The sequence below is a fragment of the Triturus cristatus genome, chromosome 8 (assembly GCF_964204655.1).
Source record: "Triturus cristatus chromosome 8, aTriCri1.1, whole genome shotgun sequence".
Lineage (NCBI taxonomy): Eukaryota > Metazoa > Chordata > Amphibia > Caudata > Salamandridae > Triturus > Triturus cristatus.
Genome location: NC_140591.1, coordinates 5,657,846 through 5,676,709, shown reverse-complemented (window position 1 = coordinate 5,676,709; position 18,864 = coordinate 5,657,846). Strand labels below are relative to the sequence as shown.

Sequence of the window (18,864 nt, the reverse complement as noted above, 5' to 3'; positions counted from 1 at the left end):
GCGCACAGGGTGCGTGGTTCCTAACGCGTTGGGTGCGCGGATCCCAAAAAAATGGAAAATAAAAAATTACGTTTTGAAAATATAGTTTAATAAATATTTTAAAAAATATAAAACTATTTTAAAAAAATTTTTTTTAAAACAAATAATTTTTTTTAATTTTTAAAAGAATTAATTCAAAAAATAAGTTTAAAAAAAAGGTGAAAGTATTATAAAAAAACATAAAGGAATTGACACACTGAAATTGAAATTTTTTGAAATTCAAAGAATATCATTAAACATCATAGCTTTAGAGATAAATTATAGATAGAAATTAGCATTTAAAAAACCTTTGAAATTCACAGAAAAAAACATAGGTTTCATGCACGTTATAGTTAGGAATTGGCATTTAAAAAACCTTAGAAAATCACTGAAAAAACCATAGGTTTCAGGGGTGTTATAGTTAGCTGGACATTTCCCTCGTACAAAACCCTAGAAATTCCCCTGTTATAGTTAGTTCAGCTAACTATAACTCGCGCCCCCGCAATGCACTGCTGATGACGTCACATATTACTTCACTCATGACATGGTCAGTGACATCACTGATGACATCTCAAATGACATCGCAAATGACATCATCCAGTAGGTATGTGTTTCTGTACATTTTTAATATGTTTAATATATATAGGGAAAGGTCTGTTGAAGAATGAGTGGGTGTACAAGTGTGTGAATGGATGATTTTGTAGGTGCGTAACTGACTCTAAGTGAGTCTTTAAATGTATCTTACTGCAGACTAGTGACTAAACTGTGTGAATGTCTGTATGTGTCTGTGTGTAGGTGTATAAGTGGCTGCATGGTTTTGTGAATAGCTATATGAGTGTCTTTATGGGTTATTGATTGGTTGTCTGAGTATCTGTATGGGTGCCTGAGGGTTTGTGTGGGTAGGGTGTGTGTGACTCTATGCATAGATGTGTGAGTGGGTGATTCTATGGGTGCATGGTTTTAAGAGTGCATCTAGTATGGACTGTATGGTTGGGTGAGTATGTATGGGTGTGTTAGGGATTGAATGTATATCTCAGTGGTACATGTGTGACTAACTACATATGTGAAAGGCAGTATATATGTGTGTAAGAGTATATAAGTGGGTATATGTGAGAGTGTGTGATTGTGAGAGTGGCTGTATGGATGAGTGTGCTTGTATCAATGATTCTATTAGAGCGTAAGAATGTAGTACTATTTTTATGAGTAAGTGAACTTGAGTGTGTTTAACTGCATAGGTGAGTAAATTGGACTGTGTTTAATTACTTGCACGACTGACTAGGTGTGTCAGTACCTCAATGGATGATTGGCGGTGTGTGAGTGTCTATATAGGTGTACAAATGCATATGATAGTCTTGTACGGAGTGACTGTAAGTATGAGTGACTGTACAGGTGAGTGAGTGGAGGTGTATGTAGACCGAAGATTTAATGAGTGGGTATGTAGTTATTGGTATTGGAGTATGTATGATTTTCAAAATGGCCGTCTGAAATTTTGAGTCGGTGTATCAAAGGTTATATTAGGGTGTGAGAAGATGCACTAATTTATCACATGGATGATGTCATGAGTGATGTCATGAGTGATGTCATTTGAGATGTCATCAGTGATGTCACTGACCATGTCATGAGTGATGTAATATGTGACGTCATCAGCAGTGCATTGCGGGGACGCGAGTTATAGTTAGCTGAACTAACTATAACAGGGGAATTTCTAGGGTTTTGTATGAGGGAAATGTCCAGCTAACTATAACGCCCCTGAAACCTATGGTTTTTTCAGTGAATTTCAAAGGTTTTTTAAATGCTAATTCCTATCTATAACTTATCTCTGAAGATACCATGAAAAGCATTCTTTTTTAAAAGTAGGGTGCACATTAGTTTTGTGGAAAAGCATCTTTGTGATTGGTTAAGTAAAAGCAGTTTCAACGTGGAGTACATATCAAAGGATAAAATTTGCTCAGATCAACCAGACCTGCTACTTGCATTTGAAAGGCACTGTTCGAACTTAAAACAATCGTCAACTTTTAACCTGCACGTGTCGTTAAATATTCAAGAAAATGTTACAAAAAAATATCGTTAAGTTTTAAAAAATTTATGAACTTTTAACCTGCACGTGTTGTAGAATTTTTTAGAAAGTGTGTAGATAGACTACGTTGCACTTCTGACTTCTATGTGTTGTTCAATATTAAAAAAACGGTTCATATGGAAAATTCAAAAGAAACCAATAGAGAAGTTTTGAAACCTAAAAGAATCAAGGAACTATTCTAATTTATTCTTTACATGCATTTATGTGTGCAGCAACAAACTTATAGACACAACAGCAGTAGAAAGAGGAAGAAGCAGGGAGTGGGGGGAGGGGGGGGAGATGGGCAGAATGGCACACATGCACAATTAAGTACAACACACATATAGACTAACAATGGCCAAAATGAAACACACCAACAAGCAGCACAAGTCACACAACCCGCCAAATTCACACCACTGATCGAGCATAGAAGTGAAAACCACGCTGCATTCATACAGGATGTGTACAAAGGCCAGTCGTTGGTGTTGTGGGATGTCTGCGACCGTGGTCATCATGGATGAGATGCCCAGCATGTGGCACATGGTCGAGTTCACTGTGTGTTATGTTGCCAAACGGCTGCACCTCCCTCCCACGAGCCCCCACACTTTTGTATGGTGCGCTGTATCTCGTGCACTCGTACAGCACACCATTGTAATGCCTATTTGCGCATGTCCTGCTACATTCCAACTACAACATCACAGCGCCGTTTGGAGGTGGTGCATGCCAGTTTACAACATCAACTGCTGCGGCTCTTGTAGCAGGCCACACCAGAACACAGAGACACACTTACCGCACTTCCTGTACACGGACATGTCCGAGACACCCCGTTCCCCTTGCCAGATAGGCACACCCCTGCAGTGACCTGTGAACCCCAGACCAGCACACGCCAGTTGTGCATGCAGGAGGATGCATGCGTAGCTACACATCCAGGCTCACTGCCAACGCTGAGGTGACAGCACACTATGATGTTGCAGGGCTCGTGCCTATCATGCTAAGACAATGACCACAGGGACACACTTGCTAAGATGTGGGTTTGGGGGGCATTGGCGCTCCTGGAGTTGTTGAGATGAGTCTTCTGTCCCTCATGAGTATCCCTGTATCATGCTCATTGACTCTATGGTACCTGTGGGTGTTCTGGTGTGGCTCTTGACTGTGTTCCCTTTCATGGTGCAGGTAGTTGTCCTGCTTAACACCAGCAGAAAGCAGGTGTAAAATCCTCGCCGGAATTTGTTTCGCATTGCAATTGGTGTGAAAGTTGTGATGGGATTTTTTTCGTGTGCAGAACAATATACGAACTGAGCAGTGTATCTCATCAAGATCCAGCACCTGACGCACTATTCCCAATCAATATAAATACAATGAGATTTCTTAATAGATTTTGTGTGTACACTGTAAGTGCAGCCAATACCTCAGTGCAATACAATACAGGATTTTAGTATTTAGAATAAATCGGAAAGGTGCACCTCGTGTCTTTTTGCACGGGAACGGCTACTCTCCATTTCATTATCAGCACTTTAACGGAAGTAAAGTTGAGATAAATCTAACACACTATTCAGAAGTTAGTGCAAACTGTAGATATCACCAGTATTCCAGCGATAAGTCCCCCAAAATTTAACACCATGGTGGACTCCATCAAATAACAGTAATAAGAACAAGAAAGAGTCACACAGCAGTTAAGAGAACAACCAAAAACGTTATTAATTTTTTTTCCAAACTTTATTTTTTATAATAATAAATATATAAACGAAAAACTATTTTCAAACTTTATTTTTTTATTATGAACAATAAACTAATAAACAAAATGTAACAACAATAATAAAAAACCACAAGGCGGAACACTACTGTGGGGACAATGGATGTCGACGACAGACCTGGAAAATAAGAAAGATTGTTAAAAAAACAACAACATGGTATTCTCAACAAAATACCACAAGAAACAAATCACAGATATATAAAATGCATACAGCTAACAAAATTTTATAAGTTTAACTTACAAAAACTGTAAATGTTGCCGCTTTAAAATATTTACCGAATCTGAAGAAAATGTTTTGCAGAAGGCACCACACAAACAACGTTTTTCTTCAGTGGTGAGGAAATTTTTTACTTTTTCCAAGGACCAAACAAAGACCAATGCCACCTTCGTCACTCGCAAGATTTGCCAAAGAGTTCTGTTACGAGGAGATCCTAACAAAAAATACTTGTGCGGCACAGCAAGTATGATGAAACACCTAAGGACCCTTCATCCAAACAATCTTGCACGAGAAGAGTGCAAACAGATGAGAAACACTCCTGTTCTGTATCTGTAAAAAAGAATCACAAATAAATGTATATTAATAACTTTCAAATTTATACTTTTTCATTACTGTACAAACACATTTTATATAAAAACTGACTATGAAACTATAGCCCTGAACCACAAGTGTGACGATCATTAAAACACTACATGCATAGTGCATACTACTTTGAAGCAGTTCGTGCCCTAAAGCCTACCTCACTAAAACACTACATGCTATCTGACTAAATGATTACAGTAGTATAAGGAGTCACACTTGGTGACTCACAGGGTGTTTGCTAGAAGAGTATGAATACTAACTAGGGAATAGAAGGCGTGAAACACAACTGTGTAGGTGATTAGAGGACTGAATCCATACTGAATAGGCATTTAAAGCAGTCCATGTGCTAAGGCCTGGCTCACTGCATGACTACTTGGGTACTGACTGAATGATTATCGTACAGCAAGGAGAGTGCCTAGGGGAATTTATAAGTGCTAGGCTTTTCGCACAGAGAATAGATTAGTACTTGGTACTGAATGGGTCACTAGAGGAGTGCAAAGGCAGTGACAAGTGCTGGACTGTATAGATACTGACTAGGAAATTGAAAGTGTGAAAGACAAGTATCTAGGTGGTTAGAAGACTGCATGCATAGTGCATAGGGGTTTGAAGCAGTCCATGTGCTAAGGCCTGGCTCAGTGTATGAATACTTAGGCACTGACTGAATGATTAGAGTACTGCAAAGATAGTATCTTGGTGAATTTATAAGTGTTTGGGTTTTAGCACAGTGAATGGATTAGTACATGGTGCTGAATGGGTCACTAGAGGACTGCAAAGAGAGTCACAGGGTATTTCCTGGAAGTGTATGGATACTGACTAGGGAATTGAAGGTGTGAAAGACAATTGTGTAGGTGGTTAGAGGACTGCATACATAGAGGATAAGGGTTTGAAGCAGTCCATATACTAAGCCCTGGGTCACTGGATGAGTACTTGGGTACTGACTGAATGATTAGAGTACTGCAAGGAGAGTGCCTGGGTGAATTTATTAGGATTTGGCGCTGTGAATGGATTAGTACATGATGCTGAATGGGTCACTAGAGGAGTGCAACGGCAGTGACAGGGTGTTTGCTGGAAGTGAACGGATACTGACTGGGGAATTGAAGGTGTGAAAGACAAGTGTGTAGCTGGTTAGAGGACTGCATGCATAGTGGATATGGGTTTGACGTAGTCCATGTGCTAAGAACTGGCTCAGTGCATGAATACTTAGGCAGTGACTTGAATCATTAGAGTACTGGAAAGAGAGTGTCTAGGTGAATTTATAAGTGTTTGAGTTTTGGCACAGTCAATGGATTAGTACATGCTGTTGAATGGGTCTCTAGAGGACTGCGAAGGAAGTGACAGGATGTTTCCTGGAAGTGTATGGATACTGGCTAGGGAATTGAAGGTGTAAAAGACAATTGTATAGTATGTTAGAACACTACATGCATACTGCATAGACATTTGAAGCAATTTATTTGGTACTTAGAAACTGACTAAATAATCAGACTACTTCTAGGACAGTGCTTAGGTAAAACTTTTAAATTTTCAGGTCTGCCACAGGGAACAGAATAGTACATGGTACTGCACCTTAGTGTCAAACCCGGATTCATTTTATCAATGCATAAGCAAAGACTAGCTTCTAATGCTACTAAAACTTGACAACATGAGAGGTTTTAAATTGGTTATCTGTCAGCAAATACACAATGTTACCAAATGCTTCTCTCACAGTGGTTCTCAAATGCACACAGACTCACAGTGTAATTCTAGACAACAACCACTATACCTAGGAGTTTAACAAAAATCATTCACTACTGTGGAAGTGGTAAGCGAACTGCACACAATCTTCATATTTCATGACTGCATTTTGTGTCAATGCCTGACTCATATAATGAAAGCATAAGCAAAGACTGGCTTCTAATGCTACTAAAACTTGACAACATGACAGGTTTTAAAACAGTTATCTGTCAGCAAATACATGATGTTACCAAATGATTCTCTCACAGTGATCCCAAATACACACTAGCTCACAGTATGATTCTAGACAAGCACCACTATCCCTATGAGTTTACCAAAACTCATTCACTACAGTGCAAGTGGTAAGGGAACTGCACACAATCTACATATTTCACAACTGCAATTTACTGTCAATGCCTGACTCATTTAATGAAAGCATAAGCCATAACTGTCTTCTAATGCTACTAAAACTTGACAACATGACATGTTTTACAACACTTATCTGTCAGCAAATACACAATGTTACCAAACGCTTCTCACAGTGGTTCCCAAATGCACAAAGACTCAGTGTGATTCTAGACAAGCACCAGTATCCCTAGGAGTTTACCAAAACTCATTCACTACACTGGAAGTGATAAGGGAACTGCACACCATCTACATATTTCACGACTGCACTTTAGTGTCAATGCCTGACTCATTTAATCAACACATAAGCAAAGACTGGCTTCTAATGCTACTAAAACTTGACAACATGATAAGTTTTAAAACAGTTTTCTGTCAGCAAATACACGATGTTACCAAACGCTTCTCTCACAGTGGTTCCCAAATGCAAAAAAGACTCAGTGTGATTCTAGACAAGCACCAGTATTCCTAGGAGTTTACCAAAACTCATTCACTACACTGGAAGTGATAAGGGAACTGCACACAATCTACATATTTCACGACTGCACTTTAGTGTCAATGCCTGACTCATTTAATCAACACATAAGCAAAGACTGGCTTCTAATGCTACTAAAACTTGACAACATGATAAGTTTTAAAACAGTTTTCTGTCAGCAAATACACGATATTACCAAATGCTTCTCTCACAGTGGTTCCCAAATGCACACAGACTCACTGTGTGATTCTAGACAAACAACACTATCCCTTTCACTATATGAAAACACATTTCTTCATCTAGAAGTAGTACTACATTTTAGTATAGAAACATAACTCATTTCACAAATTCATAAACAATGACTGGTTTCTAATTCTACCAAAATATAAAAACTGCACAGTTATCTCTCTACAAACACATGAAAAACACAAATGCCAATCACAGAATGGTTTCTACATGCACACACATTGTAGAGAAAAAATGTACTCCCTACACTTTAGCAGGAAAAATACATTAGTCTGATTAAAATCAAAATAGTCCACATACATCCCCTCACAATTAAATAACTCTTCTTTCAAGTTCTTTTCTAGATTAAGGAGTATATCAATCACTCACCATATTTTCTTTTACAGAATCTCTACACTGTGCACCTCTCAGCAAAAGAAAGAATGGAAAAGTTTCCCTTTCATTTTCCACACATATACATGTAAACATCAAATCACAATCCTTCGCACATAATCTCAAAAGCAAACACACATTTCTATTGGCTAAACATTTCAACCCTTTCCAACTGAAATACATTTCAACCCTTCCCCCAATCTGCCTTCTGCCGGTTACCATAGAAACAGGTCATGGAACACTGCACTGAGCTCACAGGTCACAAGTTCAGCACACAATGTTCGTACACAAGACAGGAAGTGTGCTTGACTTTTCAACATATCAGCTTATCATATATAATGTTCCTTACAATCTGTTTTTGTTAACCAATAACAATCATACCTTTAAAAAACAAAAATATACACCCTACCTTTCAGTGTAGAAAGTTGCTATACAACCAATGATTTCTTGTCGTTTTTCAAAAAACGTTGCCGTGGATCCGCGCACCCACCGCGAGAGAATCCGTGCATCCAACGCGATAGGATGCGCGCGCATTTCGCCGCTTTTTTTTTTTTTTAAAAAAGGAGGGGCCCCAGGGGGTCCTTCTGGGACCCCCTAAGCACCTCTAGAGGGTCAGAGTATTCCCACTCTTCCCCCTTTATATGTTTTACGCACTTATTCCCCTTGCTTCTTCAGCCTCGCTTCTACTGGGGCAGAAAATGGCCGCCAACAGTTCCTAGTTTCGAATGTAGAGAGACGCTCGACAGCCAATTAGCATTCAGCGCGCGATCGGGAGGGTGCGTGCTCGGTTCGGGCAGGGTTCGCGTACGGTACGGTGCGGGTAGGGTCCGCGGATCCTCCGCGGCCATAGATATCACTAACTTTTTTACCCTCATTTTCTCAGGAACTACTGAACAGATTCACACCAAATATGCAAAAGGCACGAGTCCGAACTGAGGACTACCTCTTTGCCAAATTTTGTGTCATTCCGTTCAGCGCTTCGGGCTGTAGCTGCGACAACAGATCCTATGGGAAATTGCATGGGGAAAACGCGTTTTGGGACCCCCCTTTTTTTCTCGGCCCCGCTTGACGAATCACCACAAAACTTTCAGGGTAGGAGCGGAGCGGAGCTGGCCAAATGTTTGGAGAATTTCGCGAAGATTCGTCAATCGGCGCCAAAGAAATTCCCAATAGAATGTTGCAGATTTCCTATGGAAAATAGGTCCTAACTAGAACTATCTACTGGCGACCGCCAGTAGATAATATATATATTACCTACTGGCGGTCGCCAGTAGGTAGTTATAGTTAGGACCACGTTTCCATAGGAAATCCGCAACATTCTATTTTGAATAACTTTGGCGCCGGTTGACGAATCCTCGCGAATTTTTCAAAATAGGTGGGGCGCTACGCTCCGCTCCGCTCCTACCCTGAAAGTCTCGGGGGGGGGATTCGTCAAGCGGGGGCTGAGATAAAAGGGGGGTCCCAAAACACGTTTTTCCCATGCATTTTTCCATAGGACCTTTAGACACAGCTACAGCCCGAACGGCTGAACAGAATTACTTGAAATTTGGCAGAGAGGTAGTCCTCAGGTCAAGGAAGTGCCTTTTGTAGGTTTGGTGTAAATCTGTTCAGTAGATTCTGAGAAAATAGCCTTTAAATCAATATATATATCTGAGCCAGCTTACGGTGCGCTTACGGTACGCTTACCGTACGCGTACGGTGGCGTGCGCGAGCGCGATTCTGATTGGCCCTTAGATCTTAGTAAACATTCGAATCGGTCGAAACCAGGAAGCGGCGGCCGCCATTTTCTCTCTCGCACTCTGAGGGGGGAGCTGATAAACAAATGCCAAAAACATATAAAGGGGCTGTTTAGACAGCGCCCATGCACATAACCATGTTAGTTGAGTCTTCAAAGATCCCCCAAGGCAAAAAACGGTAATTTTTTATTTTTCGAAAATTTCGCCGATTACGCTTACCGTACGCTTACCGTACGCGTACGGTAAAAAATTATTAAAAAAAAAAAAAAACCCCACTCTCTCCACCCCTGTCTGCAAATGGTGGCCGAAGGCCACCATTTGTGCATGGCATATAAGAGCACAGCATTTCCCCAAAAAATTTCAACAGATTACCTATCACAAGGAAGCGCATAATATGTCCTCCATGTGCGCACGGTGCGCGAAGCGCATCGTGCACACATGGCCCATCTAGCGTAACGTGGGCACGCGGTGCGCGTAGCGCACCGTGTGCTCACTGTGCGCGCACGGTGCGCGAAGCGCACCGTGCGCGCACGGAACGAACTGCGTTAAGTGGGCGTGCACGCCACGAATGGCGTAAAGTAACTTAGCATTTAAAAAAACGTACAAATTCACTGAAAAAACCATAGGTTTCACACACGTTATAGTTAGGAATTAGCATTTAAAAAACCTTGCAAATTCACTGAAAAAACCATAGGTTTCACACATGTTATAGTTAGCGGAAATTTTACTGATAAAAAACCAATGAAATTCTCCCGTTATAGTTAGTGCAGGAAACTATAACTCACGCGACCGCAATCTTCTGCTGATGACATATGTGTCTTTATGAAAAAAAAAATATTTGTAATATATGTATAGCTAAAGATTTATGGAAGAAGACATGGGCAAATAAGTGTCTAAATACAGTATTAGCATCAGCAGAGGATTGCGGTCGCGTGAGTTATAGTTTCCTGCACTAACTATAACGGGAGAATTTCATTGGTTTTTTATCAGTAAAATTTCCGCTAACTATTCAATCATTGCACGCTACACGGCGCTAAACACCGAGCCACTAGAGCGATAACAATAGCATAAGGCGCTACAATAGGACATTAGAAATAATCCACCATGATTAACGTGGTTATTGCGCACTTTTCACCTTACCACACGCCACCCGGCGTAGTTGCAATTAAAGAATGACAATTTCCTGCCATGACGCGCATTAAGAAACAATTATATGCGTGATACGTACTAGAAGGTGCACGAATCTAATTCTATGTTGTTGCAGTGAATATGAACTGTACTAACTGAAAAGGAACACCACTTGGCATTATATGTGTATGTACCATTTGATGTGACAATAATATCTGTTGGCATAAACGGAACTGAATAGTTGTATGTATGAAATATGACATGTTCAAAGATGGCGACCATGTGTACCTTGAAACAGTACCTCACTACAAGTCTGTTTTCTATGTTGAGCTTTCGAACTCTATGTAATGCACAGGGTCACTGACATTCGACGTGTGAGCAAGAGAGTTTACTCTCGAAACGCGTAACGTCAGAATAAAAGATCGCTATTATACCCTAAACTGAGAGCGCGCTTTACTTTGGAATATTGGATTTACATTTGTGCCGGCTGTGGCTCTACCGGCCTCGTGCGCCACCAGACTATGGGCGGATATCCCAGGAGGAGCTGAATCAAGTTTGAGAAAATATATATATATATATATATATTCTACTGGCGGTCGCCAGTAGATAGTTATAGTTAGGACCGTGTTTCCATAGGAAATCCGCAACATTCTATTTGGAATAACTTTGGCGCCGGTCGACAAATTCTCGCGAAATTTTCAAAACTAATGGGGCGCTACGCTCCGCTCCTACCCTGAAAGCCTCGGGGGGGATTCGTCAAGCGGGGGCTGAGAAAAAAGGGGGGTCCCAAAACGCGTTTTCCCCATGCATTTTACCATAGGACCTTTAGTCCGAGCTACAGCCCGAACGGCTGAACAGAATTACTTGTAATTTGGCAGAGAGGTAGTCCTCAGGTCAAGGATGTGCCTTTTGTAGGTCTGGTGTAAATCTGTTCAGTAGGTCCTGAGAAAATAGCATTTAAATCAATATATATATCTGTAAGCGCGCTCCGTGCGCTTACCGTAAGCATACCGTACGCGTACGGTGCCGTGCGCGAGCTCAATTCTGATTGGTGGTTACATGACTGTAAACATTCGAATCGGTCGAAATCAGGAAGTGTCGGCCGCCATTTTCTGTCTCTCGCACTGAGAAACAAAGGTGGGGAACGTGGAAAGGGGGCAACGAAGAGAGTTGCAGACCCCCTAGTGTTTGTCAGGGGGTCCAAGAAGGACCCAAAAGTACGAAAAATACATTTAATAATTTTTTTTAAAAATTGCGGAGTGCGCGTACGGTAAGCTTACCGTACGCGCACGGCAAAAAACAAATAAAATAAATAAAGAAGTAATAATCACATTTATTTAATAAATTAAATGACCCACAAGGGAGAAAAAAACAAATGTTACTGTGTAAAAAAAGGCGAGGCGCGCACGGCATGGACCGTAGCGCACCGTGCGCGCAGGGTGTGCGCATAGTGAAAAACCAGAAAAAAAATAAATAAATAAATACATAACTTAGCATTTAAAAAACCGTACAAATTCACTGAAAAAACCATAGGTTTCACACATGTTATAGTTAGCTGTACATTTCACTCGTAAAAAACCAATGAAATTCCACGTTATAGTTAGATCAGGTAACTATAACTTGCGCGACCGCAATCCACAATGTGTAATTTCAGATGTCAACATTGATGTCATGAGTGACGTCACTGACCATGTCATGAGAGATGTAATATGTGACGTCATCAGCAGTTTATTGTGGGCGCGCAAGTTATAGTTAGCTGAACTAACTATAACGTGGAATTTCATTGGTTTTTTACGAGTGAAATGTACAGCTAACTATAACATGTGTGAAACCTATGTTTTTTTAAGTGAATATATATATATACACCCACACACACACACACACACACACACACACACCCACCCCCACCCCAACCCCCCCCCCCCCAGTTTATTGTTGATGACTTCTCAGTTTGTCATGTATTTCAATCACTAAACTGGTGGGGACCAGTAGCTGAGACTTTAGGCACCGAGCAATATTCCTATCACCCAAAAGAACAGTTATAATGTTCATATATTTTGAACCTGTTGAAGGCCACGGTCAAAACTCGTTGGTCTCTTTTCTGCACTGCTGGTGGAATTCTATAAATAAAAGACTTACAAGCTCATTAGTGCCTGGCTGTGCTGCTTTTCCTTGGGCTCGGATCGTTGGCAGGTCTGTTTGGAATGTAATTGTAGATCGATAGATAGATAGCAGTGTTTTGGAGAAGGGTTTCCTTTCATATTGGAATGGGGAAGGTCTGTTTTTTTTTTCTTTGTATATGTCCTTCGAGTGTAGTTAAAAAGTCCTCGCTGTAGCAGTGCTTCTTGTGGTAAAAGTGTGTGCATCAGTGGGAAGAGAGCGTCTTTCAAGTGCCACTCGGTCAAAATCGTCCTTGCACATAATTTATCATGTGTGCGAGGTAGGGATGGTCTAATGGATGCTGCATTATGAACCACTGTCCCCTTACATTTGCCATCCCTCAACCCCCTCCTGCTTCACTTCTTGACCCGTTCCCCCGCCACCTCCCTCATTGCTGCTTGCCCCTTCCTTGTTCATTACGTACCGCCTCTTTGCTACTCCCCTCCAAAAAAGGAGGAGAAGCACCAAGGAGAGAGAACCTAATTTTTTGATACCACTGAGCTTGAGGTACTTAGAGGGCGTCCATCTTGCCACAGCTTCCATGCATTGATGGGAGGCGGCAAAGGCACCCGCTGGATTGTAGGCAACAAAGAAGTAGATTTGAGTGTCGTCCGCATAGGACATAACCTCGATTCTGCATGAGCAGATGATGGCGTTCAGGTGTCTGAAGTAGATATTGAATTGTGGGGCTTAATGAAGAGCCTTGAGGTGCCCGGCAGGTACCCGTCAGTGGGTGAGAATGGGAGGGAGGTAGGGATACGGTTTGAGTTCATTTGGCCAAAAAAGAATGTCACTGCACTTGCATGCCTACATGTGATGTGCACACATGTATTGTGCATAGCACACAAACCTGAGCTAAAGTGCAAGAGAAGCGTCTCCTGGTCATACCGCTAGATGGCAGAGTACCTCAGACTAGATATTGCAAACTTCCTTTGCTAAGGGAGTTTAGCTTTAAATGTTTGTGGGTTGTGAACTAGGAGATAGATTTCCAAGTTAGAAGTGACAAATAATTTAATTCATTAATTCCTTTTCACCGATCATGCAACCCTTTAAGAACATGTAGCTGATGGTAAGCATGGGAGGGATATTGACATGTCTGCAGACAGTGCTCCACTGGTTAGCGATAAACCTTAATGAATCTCTGCGTCCTCAGCTCTGCTGACCTGTTTTTGTCTTCCAACTCCTGCCAGGACCTTCTGTTCATCCACGTGTGTGAGGCGTGCTCCTCAGCCGAAGCACACACAGCTATCAATACCCGGCACTGATCATCCCTGAGATCCCCAGCTGACCTGTCTCCTTCCTTCCTTCCTTCCTTCCTTCCTTCCTTCCTTGATCTTCCTTCCTTCCTTCCTTCCTTCCTTCCTTGATCTTCCTTCCTTCCTTCCTTCCTTCCTTCCTTCCTTCCTTCCTTCCTTCCTTCCTTCCTTCCTTCCTTCCTTCCTTCCTTCCTTCCTTCCTTCCTTCCTTCCTCCCTTCCTTCCTTCCTTCCTTCCTTCCTTCTTCCCTCCCCCTGATGGATCTTCCTGTATCTCATCCATGTCTGCGGACAATGCTCCTCAACTTAAGCTCCCTCAGAATAACAGTGACCCTTGTTCATGGTGTCAGTTCTCCTCAGCCCCGTTGATCAGTTTTTGTCTTCCACCTCCTGTTCTTCATCCGCGTCTGTGAGGAGAGCTCCTCAGTCTACGCACACTCAGGTTTTAAATAAACTACAGTAAAAATCTCTATTAATAATAATCTCTTACTCTATGACCCCCAGCTGACCTTTGTCTTCCTCCTCTTGCAGGCACTCCTATACTTCATCCACGTCATGGATCACATTGCGGCGAAGGAATATGTCATTGTCTACTTCCACACTCTGACCAGCGAGCACAATCACCTCGACTCAGACTTTCTGAAGAAGATGTATGATGTTGTTGATAACAAGTAAGTCTCCAGCAGAAAGATGCTGTTCCCTGTCCTCCCTGCAGGCTTGGACGTGGTTCCCCTCCATTACCTCGGTAGGTGGGAGAGGGAGATAACCCCCCAAAGAATGATGACTATCTAACATCTCCCCCACCATACCTGCGTCTTCCGGCCGATTGAAGGTGGTATCGCCCCAGTCACAAGATGTCCCCATACCTGTGCATCGATTGCACATACTTGTCGATGTCATGGATCGCACTTGCAATAGCTTGGAGTAGACTTACACTGCTGTGAGGAACCAGCGGAGGGACATATGGCAGACATTTAGAATGATTGCTACGAATTGTAAACTGTCAGACATTTCCTCCACTTGTATCTATCCTGGGGTTTCCCCATTTAATTGCAAGGTGATGGGTTCATACCTCGACAAATAAATACTTGTTTTTAATTCCAAAGAAATATATTAGTCAAGAACACTATCGTGTTTCCCTTTGGGGTCTTGTAGATGATGCCACAGAGCTGTACGAAACCATACTGCTTTGTAGCCAAGACTGTGATATGCAAGTCACAAACATGCAGCCCATTTCTATAACTAAGTGGTGCTTTTGTCTCTCAAACTAGGTACAAGAAGAACTTGAGGGCTCTGTATTTCGTGCATCCCACGTTTCGGTCCAAGGTAAGTCGGCTATTAAATCTGAAGGCGACTCCTCGCCGACATTAAAATATTGAAATATGAGGATGCACGTTTTGAAGCTCCAGTCTGGCTTTCTGGGCGCAAAGTTTATTCTGTTTTTAAATAGCACATGTCTTTTGTAAGCCTTTGGATGTTTCAGAGGCCCTGTCCTGTTTAGGTGGCGGGCTCATTGTGCAGAGCGTTCAAAGGCTGCATTCGTCAGAGGTAATTGGCGTATAGATACGTTCGAGGCATGTGTGCTGTATATACACATGCTTTGCATACTCCTGCCATCTAGTGTTGGGTCTGGATGTTTGCAAGTTTTTCTTCAAAGAAGTCCTTTCAGTCATGAGGTAAAGAGACTCCTCCTTTCTGCGATAGTGCACATAGGCATCAACTCCATGGTTAGATTGTTTTTTTGCTCCTTTGGGTTTGGACATGTTTTGCTGCCCTCCGTTTCGAAACTGTTCTTCAGGTCCACCTCGGTGCGCAATTGACTATACCCTTGATGGTATTGTTTTGTACGCGTTTCCCACTTCTCTGCATTTCGATTCTGTCAACTAAATCTTCAATTTCGATCTAAAAGTATTGTGGGCAGCCTTCGGGCAAAACAGTGTCGGTCTAGCTCTTCGTCGATGAAACGGATTCCGTTCAAATTCTGTCCTCTGTGCCACGCCAAGTACCTGCACACCAACTCGCACCAGGTGTGTAACTTGTGCTTGTCTCCAGAGCACAGAGAAGAAGAATGCGATGCGTGAAAATCATTTCGGTCAAAAAACTCTCTGCGATGGTCAGGCTCAATGTTGGGAGATGCAGAAGATCCCTTGCCCCGTCCACCCACCCCCAAGAAATTTAAGGCGTTGGCACCACCTCTGCCTTCTGGCCAAAGTCGGCACCGAGACGATGTTTCTGACGCTCCGCCTCCTGGCGCGGCACCGAAACATCTAATCGAGCCTTCTGGCTCTGGACTGAATTGCCCGAAATCCACGTTGGAACCGAAACAGACCGATTCCAAGCACAAAGCCGCTTCTGAGCTGAAACCCTCCACACCGACAAAGAAACAGCATTCGGAGCCGAAACTTTCAGTGCCGAAAGGCCATTTCTTGTCGGCCCCGAAACCGTTGGTGCCATAAACTAAAGAAGTCCCTTCAGCACCTTTGGATCCGAAATTAGACATTGTACCATCCAAATCAGATCCCAAACAAAAGAAACTGTACATTAATCCTGAAACAGGAACTATTCATGCCAAGCCGCCTTCTAAGCACACGCTTCCTGATGCTGACAGTCATTTCAAAATCCCTTGAAGAGGAAAAATGTCAGTACCAGCCCTTTTCATCCACCCCCGCCATCTTCTCCACCGCCACCCTCCTCTCTACTTTTAGATCCTTCACACATCACACCTCATGAATCTCAACCACCTTACCATGAGGGAGACTATATTGATGAGGGACACACACACTTACCAGGGGATCCATGGACAGATTATACAATTGACCCTCCGTTGGATAATGATCCAGACCTTTACCCTGCCACGCCATCTCCCCTTGATGACAGTGTATCCTATCGAGAGCTCATTACCAGGGCCGCACAATACCCGGGGGTGGTGCTCCACAGAGAATCCCTAGAAGAAGATTTTTTTTTTGAAACACGAGGATCCACGCACAGTTCTAGCCAAACGCTCCCTATGCTCTGAGGAATGAAGATGCACGCAGACGACATTTTTAAAGACCCTGTCCGTGCACGAATCCTGACCCCTAGAGTCGACAAAAAATACAAACCTTCCCCAACAGATCCGGTATTTATCAAAGGGCAGTTACCACTTGACTCCTTGGTAGTGTCGAATGCTCGCAAGAGAGCCAATTCCCAAACCTCGCAGGACGCTCCTCCACCAGATAAGGAATCAAAACTTATTGACACTTCTGGCAAACGCATAGCCGCTCACGCTGCCAATCACTGGCGTATTACCAACACGCAAGACAAAACGGAGCAAGTGCCACAACATCTCCCAGATGAGCATAAAGCTAAAGTCCAAGACTTGGCCCAAGAGGGAAATGAATTTCCAACTCTCCCATTAAGGTGTGCTCTGACGCTGCTGAGAATATCAACAACAGATGGTATAGAGGGATCAATCTCATTTATTTTTTGCGCAAGGAACCACAAATCACCTTGGCAATTTAATGTTTAAAGTAGCACAATTCTTTGGAAAATTATTGGTCAGGTACAAATATTTATCGGCAAGACTCAAGACAAACATATATATTCACAGTGAATAAAACACACAGCGTGAAAAAAACCAAACATAAATTACAGCAACAAACATGTATACAATGTCAATCATATACACAACATATACATTCCCCTAACAACTTCAATACCATGTACACTTATACATCCAAGTGTTACTTTCAGAGGTAGTCCTCTTAGCGCCCGAGGTGTCACTCCTCTATCTCAATCAATTTTATGCGCGAAGTAACTGTTTCATTCAACAATGGTTGGACTCCTCCTTTAACTGTCTGTCGACGCGGTCGCGATTCAGCCCCAAATTTCTTTAGGCCTCCTCAGGACAGGGGTACGCTCTATCTACAACAATAGTTAAAATCACATCAATCAAACGAATACTCTACCGATCTTCACTCTCTCCCTTATTTGCCCATACAGTGCTCGGAAGGAAGCCAAACAAAGACCAAGTTAAAAATAGACAAATATAAAGGCAAACAAAGAAAAGGGAATCCAAAACTTAAAGGGTGACAAAAGTGAGGTGCACTGATTGTAAAGCCACTCCAAAGGTGTCAAGTCATACTGTGTGCCCAACAGTGCCCAGTAACCATGAAGGGTACCTCGATCTCAACACGGCAGCTGGAGAAGTCAACACTAGCCTCCTACTCCGAAGGCAAACTTGGTTACGGATCTCCAGTTCTAAGCCCAAAGTCCAACTATTTATTCTAAATACACCTTTTGGCAAAGAACATCTTTTTGGCCCTGAGGTACAGCTAGCGCTCCAAAAAATGAAAAAGGGCACGGAGGTAGCCACCAATCCTCCTCCTCAAGAGGCTTTTTAGAGGGGGGTACAGAGGAAACCACTCTAAAGTCAGGGGTAAGGGCACCACGCCCCGTAACACCCCTGCCCCTAATAAACAGCGACTTCCCCACACTTCACTCTGGCTATTCCACACCTGTCGGGGAAGACTTCAACAATTTCTCCCCATTTGGCAATCGATAATAACCGACAAATGCGTGTTTGGAATTATCCTACATGGCTATTGCCTGGAGATCATCGCCAATCCTCCAAATATTCCACCTCGCTCTCACAAACTGTCGCCAGACCACTTGCCTTTGCTCGTGCAAGAAGTGCAATCTCTCTTACGAAGCCTTAGAACCAGTTCCACTTCAGTACCAAGGTTCAGGGGTTCACTCTCTCTACTTTCTGATCCCAGAAAAGGACAGTTCACGAAGACCTATTCTGGATCTCAGAGAGTTGAACCAATACATACTGTCAGAGCACTTTCACATGGTGACTCTTTAACAGGTACTTCCACTTTTACAGCAGGGCGATTTTATGTCTACTTTAGATTCAAAAGATGCATAATTTCACATTCCAATTCATCCAGCTCATCTCAAATACCTCAGATTTGTCATAGCAGGCAAACATT

At 42.5% G+C, this 18,864-nt stretch overlaps 1 protein-coding gene across 2 annotated transcripts in view; it reads left to right on the top strand.

Annotated features, from left to right (window-relative positions):
- GDAP2 (ganglioside induced differentiation associated protein 2) overlaps positions 1–18,864 on the top strand; it is a 471,310-nt gene that overhangs the window by 427,831 nt on the left and 24,615 nt on the right. For both annotated transcript variants that reach the window (XM_085620706.1, XM_085620707.1), the window contains exons 11-12: positions 14,423–14,562; positions 15,163–15,217. In XM_085620706.1, coding sequence (XP_085476832.1) covers positions 14,423–14,562; positions 15,163–15,217 — 195 coding nt within the window. The remainder of the gene's footprint in view (positions 1–14,422; positions 14,563–15,162; positions 15,218–18,864) is intronic.